This window comes from Mytilus californianus, unplaced genomic scaffold (genome assembly GCF_021869535.1).
Source record: "Mytilus californianus isolate M0D057914Y unplaced genomic scaffold, xbMytCali1.0.p SCAF_5, whole genome shotgun sequence".
In the NCBI taxonomy this organism is placed as follows: Eukaryota; Metazoa; Mollusca; class Bivalvia; order Mytilida; family Mytilidae; genus Mytilus; species Mytilus californianus.
In genome coordinates this window covers 19,406,947-19,418,975 of record NW_026262701.1, presented here as the reverse complement: position 1 = coordinate 19,418,975, position 12,029 = coordinate 19,406,947, and the positions used below count along the sequence as shown (strand labels likewise).

Here is a 12,029-nt window from a genome sequence, read left to right as displayed (position 1 = left end):
AAATACAGCTAAGGTAGATAATATGGGTTAAAAGTTCAAATTTCAGTGACCTAAGAAGGTTTATAGTAAAACATTTAAGTGGAATCATTAAAAGTTTATCAGATGATACTATTTTGTATGAATTTTTCAATCACTGGAACACCACGACCGCTCTAATTATTATTAAAAAAAGGAGGGGGGGGGGGGGGGGGGGGGGGGTTCCAACAACATCCGGACCCCCTTGGATCTGCCAATGATGTATTGATTGAGTAAACTATACTTGAGGCCACGATATAAATGAGGAAACTAGCATCTTTGAAAAATATATATTACAATGTTTAATAGTTTTATAGGACAACGAAAAACACAGTCAATTTATGTACACATTTCAAATTACATGAGTTAGGTTTTGGACAAATAATTTGAATAAAGATATTACAAATTGCATGAGGAAAAAATGTCCGAATTTTCATATTCAGTATCTATGATAAATATTTACAGCTTTGTTTTCTGGTTGTAATAAACATCTGCACAAAAAAATCGTTCGAGGGATGTCTCTCCTTTATGAGTTCCTATATTGCGATTCAGGATTCTTGTTGTGGTAGAAATTGGTTAAAAGACAACATTTTGCTCATTTTTTTCCAATTGAGGATTTGCTATTTACACAGATTTCCTTTTACAAACTTTTCTGTAAATATTTGCTACTACGGCAAAAAACATTGAAGCGTCAAAACTAATAATCATTACCAATGGAATCAATAGCAGAGCGACACCTACATAACCTACAAATGCAGCAGACGGTCTATCGTCAAGTGCTGATATGCGTTTTCTGATATTAGCAGACATGTTTCCTGATTCGATTGTTAAGTTGGTCTTCATTTCATTCAACTCTTCCTTCATCATTTCTTTAAGATCATCCTTTGTTAAGTTTAGCTCTTTCAAATGTCCCCATTTATAAACTGAATGAAAAATGTATCTTGTAGATTCGATTTCAGGCTGGTTAAAATTATAGTAAATATCTAAGATTCATTAATATACAATATAATAATCTTCTAGCATTCATTCAAACATCTGCTTTATATCATAAACATAAACTCGCCAGAGAGCAATTTTTATTGTTGTCGTGAAGCATCCAAACAAGAACTTTGATACCCTACGAAAGGCTTAATGTAATATACTTGACAAAACAATGGTTATGTATAAAAATATTACCAAAAATACCAACTCCAAGGTAAATTCAAAAAGGGGAAGTCTATTAAAACTGACAAAATCAAACGTAAGACTATATCAACCAACAAAACAAATGGAAAACAATTGTGATATTCCTGACTTGGTACTGGCATTTCCGAAGAAAATTGTGGTTTAAGCCTTATTTTATTGCTAGCTAAACCTCCAACTTGTTTAACAGTCGTTAATAATTCCGTTATATTGACAAAATTGGATGAGCAACCTAAAAAGACATAATTGGTTAATGTAACAATAATTGGAATCCAGCAGCTAAAACTATGTAAAAATACGTCACAGATATACAACACAACTAACAAAACAATTAAAACAAACATACAAATAAATCCGACAAAGACACAAAAAAAAGTTTTGGTAGTTGATACGACATGATATATAAATAACTTATAGCTGGCAGGGTGATAGAGCAGATTGTTACCCCGAGAAAACATTGTCAACCGCAGCAAAGACAAGGTTGAAAATGTCTTTTCAAGGGGTAACAATTTGCACTATCACCCTCTGAGCTATGTGTTATTCAATTTATATGTTATTACTGTCATATAAATTTCATAAACTATAACGTCTTATACATAACAACCATCCGTATTTAATAAAGCTCACTATGTGGTTAGACATCCTAGTACTCGGTCTAGTAAGAGCAACCCAAAAAAGTAAAATCAAACATATAATCAGTGCAATTTAGGGGGAAAATTTACTGTTTTCCGATAATACTGTCGTGTATAGAAAACATAATACAGGCAATTTTCTCCCTTAATTGTACCGATTGTAAGCGTGATTTTACTTCTTTAAGCTGCTCTTACTTGACCGAGTACCAGATCATTGACAATTGATTAAGCGTCTCCGTCAATGGTAATAGAGCATTTGGCATGGGATAGAGTATATTGTCTCCTTCGTAATAACCAATCAAAATTTCGCATTTTGACTTGAAGTATGATAAAACATAATGCCATTCTAGTATACACTTTCCAGATAAACTACAAATTAAGTAATATATACTCGACAAAACAATCGATGGACGAAATGATGGCGCATTGATGTATTCCTGACGTGATTGGCTGATAATATTACCTTCATCGAGCCGACGACTCGTTGAAGGAAGTTTTATTTTACCTAACATTGCACTTGTATGACAACTTAAACTACTTCGAAAGCCATCTCAGTTGAACAGAAAACGTCAGACACAAAGGAGACATAGCTGAAACCCAAAGAAAACAAATACTTAAGATTCTATGTAACATCATGATTAACACAAAATTAATCATTTCAATCTGGACATAACATACACTATATGACAGAATTTAAAAAAAAATATAAATCGATGTTAGATAATACATCAAATGCAACAATGTACCACTGATAGAACTCAAAAAATGGTTCTGCCCAGTGCTCTCAGAAAACAGTTCATTAAACTTCATCTTCTGAAGTCCCAGCCACCAGAGCCCAAATGACTTAGAAGTTCACAAGTATAAGTCCCCGTTTAGCCTTCAATCATGACAAAACCCATGTCGTATAGTAAGCTGAAAAGATCCAAAAAAACGACAAATTTTAAGCAATTTAAACGAGATAACGCTATGAATTTTATATCTGTTCAGTAATGCGGAGACCATACATGGATGTTTAAAACGGAAGTAGATAGGTCTGAAATCTGAAATTGTCTCATACTTGGTAACTTACAAATTTTTAGGTCGGTACAAAATATCAAGAAGCTCGGTTTTGTAGATGCGGTGAATAATTCAAAATGAAAGTGTTGTTGATGGATGGGATAACCTACTTTTCTGATCAAATTTATTGTTCACAGTTTATATTTTTATATTTTGTTACCCTTAAAAAAACAACTGGATAAAAATCGTCGTTTATAGGCAACAACTACAATAAAGATTCTGCTTGTCAGTGCATTGTTTTCATTATTTAAATCATTCCAAGGAATTGCTGGTTCAAACTAATTAACATCGTCTCATTTGCAACCATTCCAAATCACATAATTTTTAATGCTTTGTTATGTCTTGATAAGACACATTGAACAAAAAGTATACTATTTATCAATTAAATTATTTCAGTCCAATTAATACGCGCTTCTTCAAGGGGATTATTAAGTTACACACAAAAGCCTTTTAAAAAGACCATTTAGGCTTTTGTCATTACTAAGTGGCCGTCGTCTTTCTGTTGCTGTAAATTAAAAAAAAATCTTCCCCTATGAAACTATTGGACTAACTGTTACTAAATTTTCCCAGAATGTCCCATAGGAAATCTAGTTTAAAAGTGTATTCATGGATGTAATTAATTACAAACACTACTGTTGTTTCTTAATATCGAAGAAAGTGGCAACATGCAGTTTTTGACATCTATCGCAAAATCTAAAGCAGCTAATACAACTCTGACAGGGGTGAAATGACTTGCAGGTCAAGGTCTATCTAATATGGAATGTTTATAAAATCTGAAACTTATCGATAGATTTTCATAGATAGCAAAATACGTTGATTAGTCAATAATGACCAGAACAATAAGATCTATACAGAAATTGTCATTGTAAATCGAAATTATAATAAACAAAAATGTTCAGTAAAATACGATTTACAAATAGGTCAACATGGCTGAAATCATCAATTGAAAAAGAATTTTACCCCTATTTAGCGTTTTTTTGCAGAAACTATAATAGATAGATCCCAATTGTGAATAACGCAAATGTTCAGCAAAACAATCTAGATATAATTCAACATCTCCTAAATAGTCAATTGACTTCATTTAGGAGTTATTACCCTTAAAATACATTTTTTACCATTTTAAAAGTTTTTTTTATCTCTAACGGGAATTGTATGCGCAGAAACTATAAAACATTAAGAGACAATTGTAAATAGTCGACATGTTGAACATAATAAAAGGTTTGAAAATAGGTCCACATGGCTAAATCATGGGAGTACGTGTCCTTTAGGAGATCTATACCCCTTAATGCATTTGTGTTTGAAAAACTATTATCATGATTATAGAAAGAGAGAAATTGTAAATAGGGAAAATGCTCAGCAAAATAAGATCTTCAAATAATTCACGTGGTCGAAATTGTCAATTGATCATTATAGGAGTTAGTACCACTGAAAGACAATTTTTACCATTTATATTTAATGTTGTTTTGCAAAAATATAGTAGATAAAGAGGAGTTGTGATTAGTAAAATTATTCAGAAAAATAAGATGCACAAATAAATCAACATGGGCGAAATCAATAATTGATCCATTATCATTATCATAGTAGTAAGTGTCATTGAAAACAATTTTATCTCTTTTTTGCGTTTTTTGCCGAAACTATAAATGATAGAGTGAAATTGTGAATAACGAAAATATTTAGCAAAAATAAAATTGTAAATACCAAAATGTTAAATATGATATGATCTACAAATAAGTCAGAACGTCCTAAATCTTCGATTAACCAATTATAGGAGTTATTGCCCTGGAGAGACAACTGTTTCTCCATTTTTGCGTTTTTGCAGAAACTATAATAGGTAGAGAGAAATTGAAAACAACGAAAATGATCAGCAAAATACGATCAACAAAGAGGTAAACCTGGCCAAACTGTTAATTATGCCCTTATAAAGGATATCCCCGTTTATATCAAAAGACTATTTATCTCATTTTGTTTATGTTTTGGCCGATATTATAATAAATAAAGAGAATTTGTAAAAGGCAAAAATATTAAGCAAAATAAGATGTACAAAAAAGTCAAATGGACAAAATTGTCAATTGACCCCTCATAGGAGTTATTGTCTTTGAAATACAATTTAAAGTATTTTTTTTATTTCTTGGAGAAACAATAATAGATGGGGAGAGACACTGTAAACAGCAAAACCGTTCAGCAAATAAATCAACTTGGTCGAAATTGTCGATTAGTCCATTATCATGCTTGTGGGAGTTATTGCCCTTGAAAGTAGATTTTTTACCCTTTTTGTGTTTTTTTTTTGTAACTATAGTAGATAGAGAGAAATTATAAAAGAAAAATAATATTTAGCAGAATAAGATCGAAAAATAAGTATATTGGTCGAAATTGTCAAGTGACAACTTTTAGGAGTTATTCTATTGGAAGACATTTTTACTATTCTTACTTAGGATTTTTGCATAAAACATTTGAAGAGATAAACGGAGACTCTATCAAGCAAAAGCGTTAAGCAACATGATCTATATATAGGTCAACTTGGCCTAAACGGTCAGGTGACCCTTTTATGAGTTTTGGCCCTTGAAAGACAATTTTTGCTAATGTTTTTGAGTTTTTTTTGCAGAAACTATAATTGAGGATAGAAATCGTAAAAAGCTAAAATGTTCAGCAAAATAAGATCTCTAAATAAGTCAAAAGAACCGACATTGCAAATTGACCCCTCATATTGTCAATTGAGTTGATTGACCGTTATCGAATATCTGTGTCACAGATGCGAAATGATCTGTACTAATTATGGTTACAACAATCCCGATCTCTCTTCCTGGATTGTGAAATCACTCGATTTTTACTTTTCATAAGAAACATGACGGCTGCACACTAGTGGAGAAGGATCTGCTTATTCTCTCGGAGCACATAAGATCACCCCAAATATTGTTTTTGGTTAGTTTTCTATGAAGTGTTTTGTGGAATATTTTTGTTTTCTTTTATCTTTTTCAGTGGCGTAGTCAGTTTTATTTCGACGTTTTAATGTTTCCTTGATATCTTTCGCCCCTTGTTTATAAGAGTTAAATAGCCTTTTCCTGTCATCTCATAAGCTATAAAAGAAAAGTAGAAACTTGGAACAGCAATAAAAGAAGTACACAAATTATAAATTGCAAAAACTGCAATCATTTGATGACTGGATAAGGGGACACTGGCCTACAATTTTTAAAAACTTATTTTGGGTTTCTGCTTTTTACTTTGAAAACTATAATGATACGTAGGATTTCGACAGTAGATTAAATCAGGCTCTAATGAACCTTTTGTTTTCTTTCCCTTTTGATATTTTCCATGGTTTGTAAATCAGTTAAAATTCAAAAATAAGTTAATATTGACATCAACTTATCATTTAACTTTCACTTTTAATAAAACTGTTTCTTAGCTATATGGATTTAATATACCTGGACACTCTTTAATGATGCACTGAACAGAAGTCACATTTTCCCCAGCACATTCAACTCCATTATTACTTGGAGCTGGATTATTGCACCTTCGTTGCCTTATCTGCGTCCCATTGCCACAAGAAGTTGAACAGTGACCATCATCCTCCCAACAGCTCCATGATCCTACAAGTATTGATGATTTATCCAACAAATTGAATACTTTGGTGTAAAATTACTGTTATAAATTGAAAGTATTTAAATAAAGCGTACGGGACTAATTAAATGATAAGTCTGTGTCCTTGTTTTTGAGATATAGGACATTGAAAATTTGACGGGAAATGAAAAAATTATGAAAATATTACAAAGATTTATAAGATTTTCAAATAGGACTTTTGAACCATATGCAATAAATTTATGAAATGGAAAGTAAGGGTTAAAAGGCACAATTGTAATGGAACTACATTGATAAAACCAGAGTATTCCGAATATCTGACAAAACGTTTAAAACGAGATAATCGAACATCCTTAAGATAAAATAAGTGGCACAGTGGAATGTGTACATATTTGCGATAAAGATAACATTGAAGGAATGTTCTGACGATTTACTAATATACTACCTAGTATATATATATATTTTTCATTACATATATGACACCGCTTGAGGACGTTTTGTCTCCGCTGTTACCACCAGCTAGCTCAGAAGTCAGCACTTCTGTGCCGACATAAAATATAATTTATCATCAATAACATTGCAAAAAATTTAACCGTTTGATTGTTGTTGTTTTACGCAAACTTGAGCAACCTTGGCTTTATCATGGTTGTTAGTTTTATAGGAGGAGGATTAAAAAAGAGCTCAGTAGCCATGACTAGAAAGAAAAAGACAAACAAACAACAGGACACAAAACATAACATAGAAAACTAAAGACATATCTGTTTTTCGTTTATTGTATTATACATAAATCAGACCATTAGTTTCACTTATTTTACATTTGTCATTTCGGCTCCTTTTATAGCTGGTTGTGCGATTTGAATTTTGCTCATTGTTAAAGGTCATATGATGACCCATAGTTGCTTACTTTTACATCATTTGGTATCTGGTGGAGAATTCTCTGATTGGCAACCATACCACATCTTCTTATCTTTATATGGTTCATACGATGATGTCACTGGCAATTTAAGATACAATGTAGCTCCATACCTGGACATCCACGTAGGTTGCATGTTCTGTTTTCTATGTTTTCACCATCACAATCAGTAGCCAAATGGCCCGGTAATGGATGGTTACATTTTCTGGTAAATAGCATTTGTCCTTCGTCACAAGAAGTAGAACATTCACCAAATTGTGTCCAGTTGCCCCAAACACCTTGAATATATTAAATGAAATACCCTGTATCTCAGTGCTTCTTTTAAAAAGTCCTTGTGAACTATATACAAACTCCCAATTCATTTGTACCAGACTAATATCAATGGAGATGTCCTTTATATCGATTTTACAAGTTGGACAGTTAGGAATGTGGTTGAGAAAAACATAGTTAGATATAAGAAAATGTGGTATGAGTGCCAATGAGACAACTCTCCATCCAAGTCACAATTTGTAAAAGTAAACCATTATAGGTCACAGAACGGCCTTCAACACGGAGCCTTTTCTCACACCGAACAGCAGACTATAAAGGGCCCTATAAATGACTAGTGTAAAACCATTTAAACAGGAAAACCAACGGTCTAATCTATATAAAAAACGAGAAACGAGACACACTTATGAATATCTTGAACAAACGACAACCACTGAACATCAGGTTCCTGACTTAGGACAGGTGCAAACCAATGCAGGGGGTTTAAACGTTTTAATGGGCGCCAATCTTCACCCTACCTGAAACAATAGTGTAACATCACAACATAGAAAGACACACAATAAATATCAATGAAATGATACACAGATGACAACAGATATGTTCCAAATGTCGTAACTACAATCCCATCCCCTTTTCCCCCAATATGATCTGCCGAGTTAGACTCATCACCAGGTTTGTACTAACACGACGGGTGCCACATGTTGAGCAGGATCTGCTAACCCTTCCTCAGCACCTGAGATCGCCCCCAGTATTTGGTGGGGTTCGTAATGCCTAGTCTTTGGTTTCTATGTTATGTTTTGTGTACTGTTGTTTTTCTGTTTGTCTTTTTTGTATTTCAGCCATGGCGTTGTCAGTTTATTTTCGACTTATGAGTTTGAATGTCCCTTCTGTATCCTTCGCCTCTTTTTTCGCACTTCGCAATTAGAAAAGCAGGCAGTGTTCTTCATTATTTATTCTGTACTTATATTTACATGTACAAAGATATGTTTTGTCATTTTGAGCTCATAGAGAACATGATTACATAGTCATTTTGTATTTAGATTTCAGTATCGTTTAAATTCAAAAGCTGAAATATACAATTTATATATATAGATCTTTGTATGATCTGCTCTGAACATCTCACCATAACCTTGTTTTTGAGAGACATGTTTACACTTCAAAACAAATAAATGACACACCGTTAGCTACCGCTGATGAAATGTTGTAAATTTGTCAGATATTTCTTTTCGGAATCTTGCATTGAAATTGTTTAGATCGTCCTCAGGGAAAATATATTTACAAACAACCCAACAATGACATCGTATGTATATACCTGTACATCCTGTATGGCCTGTGCATGGTAACGTAAAGGACTTAATATCATATGGATCACACCTTGCATGAAACGTTTGAGTTCCATTGCCACAATCATTTGAACAAACTTCTAGTAAATTGTAGCACACTACAAAACAAAATTTTAATTTCATTTCCTTTCATGTAAAGTTTAAATATTTTTTTAATGGTGTTTCGTTTTGAACAAATTTTAGTAGAGTATTGTTAGTTAACTCATGTATATTGCTAAAATGTATCAAACTCTCCTTTTCAATCAATAAGACTTACTTACTTACTAACTTACTTACTAGCACACAATTTTATTTAGGGGCCAGCCGAGGACCACCTCCGGATGTGGGATTTTCTCGCTGCATTGAAGACCCATTGGTGGCCTTCGGTTGTTGTCTGCTCTTTGGTCGGGTTGTTGTCTCTTTGACATATTCCCCATTTCCATTCTCAATTTGATTCCTGTCAACACATTTTGTATACTAATATTTTAGTCTAGGAAGCCTGATTCAGTATTCAAATATAATTGGCTATGGAGTACCTTTCATTAACTGCGAGTACTCTCAAGTCGGTACTTTGCGTCTTTTGTCTCATTTTGTTAAATGTTTGTTCATTGTGTCGATCTAGTGAGGCTAACTGATTTTTACACTTTTATTATTTATTTTATGAAAATAAGAGGAATTTAGAAATATCTGTCAACCCACGACAAGTACACCTGAAGGTCAACAAACATTTACGGTTTAAAAAAAGTTCTAAAATTATAAGTATATGTAGCTTTTAATCGAGAACTGCCATCGACCCAAGATTTCCGAAATGTTGTACTGCTATCCCAAGTTGGGAATGTTTGAGCTCGCAAAAACGTTTAACTGACTCCGCCACATTCGGTAGGTGCTTGTTCAGTAGTTGTTATTGGTTGATTTTTGCCATAATTGTATTTCGTGTATGTTTTTTTACATAAATCAGGCCGTTGGTTTTCTCGTTTAGATGGTTTACTTTTCATCATGTCAGGGCATTTATAGCTTACTATAAAGTATGGGTTTTGCTCATGGTCAAATTCCGTACGGTGACCTACAACTGCTTTCATCTACGTCATTTGGTCTCTGGTAAATCTGGTAAATAGTCCCTTGGCAATCATATGACATAAAGCAAAATTTTCGCACATTCTAAAACCCATGACAAAGCTAAGTGTAATGGTAAAAGCACATATAACGTAAATGAATAATAGTGAGTGTAGGTTGTATTTGTCGCGAACTAATACATCATACCTTTTTTCTATCATCCTACTTACTAAAATATAACAAATTATGTTTTTAATTTTTCTGGATTTGTCTTTGAGTAATCAAAGTAGATTAACATTTTTTGATAGTGAAATAGTAGGAAAGGAATGTTACAAATTCCGTTTGAAAACTTATATTGTATTGCAGAATGTTGATATTTTTTGTGTTAAACTATAGTGAAATTCTAAGTGGCCTGGTAAAACATTTGCAGATTGGAAAACACAACTGACATAACAATTGGTATGCTAGAATGGTGTCTTCAACCTTTGCCAACATTTGCCAACCTATACAAACAAACAAAATACAATAGTTGTTTGGGTTAAGTATGTTAGTACTTCGCTTTGTGTAAATAGAATGACGTGTGTATATTCAAACTCTGTTTACTAGCCTCACTCAACACGCGTTACATCATTGCTAAATAAGGATATTACGTTAGATAAATTTGTAATAATAGGTGTTATTATAAAGAGAAATTATGTACTTCTGGAATTACTTTTCGCATCATGCAGACGAAATTACGGAAGTTGAGGGAAATAGTGACGTGGAAAACATTGGATAAAAAAATGAATGTCATGATGCAACATTGTTTAATTGCTTAGATATAGGCTGTACTTAATTGTATGTCTGATTTTTAAATTCTCATAGCAGTATTCTAATAGATATGATCTAAACGTCCAATTTTGTTCAAGACAATTCTAGCATAAAATGAGTAAGCACAAAAAAAAAAAAAAAAACTCCAAGGAAAATTCAAAACGGAAAGTCCTTTATCAATTGGCAAAATCAAAAACTCGAACACATCGAACGAAAGGAAAGCAACTGTTATATTCCTGACTTGGTACAGACATTTCCTTATGCCTAAAATGGTGGATTAAACCTGGTTTATAACTAGCTAAACCTCTCACTTGTGTTTAGTCTGGGAAGGACACCAACCTTATTTATTGTACTTCCTGATAAGTCAATTCGTCACAAAGGTAAGCGTCCGTTTTCTGAATAGAACTGATTTTCCGTATAAGCTTGACTGCAGTCACTATTTGAATCAATACTTTTTAAATAAATAACAAACAAAAAAACCTACAAAGAGAGACTATAGAAGGTTTGATAAAAAAAATCTGGATCTTGTCCAAAATGTTTCCTTTCTATCATGTCTGTAAGCCAAATGATTTGAAGATTTTTTAAATTTTTAACTGTCAAATTCTTCAAATCAATGTATTAGATTCACATTAAGGCCTTTAGCCCAAATAGGTGTATATAATTAAAACCATTATATTATTGTCAATTTAAAATGATAGTTTTCAATAACTTAGGAGACGGGTCTTTCAGCAATTTGACCATATGTTATTGAAAAGCATAATAAAAAGTAAAATAACAAAAATACCGAACTCCGAGGAAAATTTAAAACGGAAAGTCCCTTAGCAAATGGCAAAATCAAAAGTTCAAACACATCAAACGAATGAATAATAACTGTCATATTCCTGACTTGGTACAGGCATTTTCTTATGTATAAGATGGTTGATTTAACCTGGTTTTATAGCTAGCTAAACCTCTCACTTGTATGACAGCGGTGCAGGGTATCCAATTTCATTTAACGACATCTTGTTGCAAGTTATTTTAAATGTTTATGAACAATAATTGTTATAGCAATTTGTTAATGGAATTAAACGTAAATTTGTTTCGGATATTGTTTGAAAAATTTAAAATGTTATATGAGAATGCCTGATTTTGTCGACATGTTCATTAATTTTTAACATCTAATTTACATTTAGGGTATCAATATTATCATTACAATTTAGATGTAAT

At 32.6% G+C, this 12,029-nt stretch overlaps 1 protein-coding gene across 1 annotated transcript in view; it reads right to left on the bottom strand.

Annotated features, from left to right (window-relative positions):
* Positions 1–336: 336 nt before the first annotated feature.
* The window catches only part of LOC127701880 (coadhesin-like), a 46,300-nt gene continuing 34,607 nt past the window's right edge, over positions 337–12,029 (bottom strand). The window contains exons 5-7 of the mRNA XM_052205852.1: positions 7,485–7,649; positions 6,305–6,469; positions 337–938 (exon numbers count right to left, since the gene is read on the bottom strand). Of these exons, the coding sequence (XP_052061812.1) occupies positions 640–938; positions 6,305–6,469; positions 7,485–7,649 (629 nt within the window). The 3' untranslated portion in view covers positions 337–639. The remainder of the gene's footprint in view (positions 939–6,304; positions 6,470–7,484; positions 7,650–12,029) is intronic.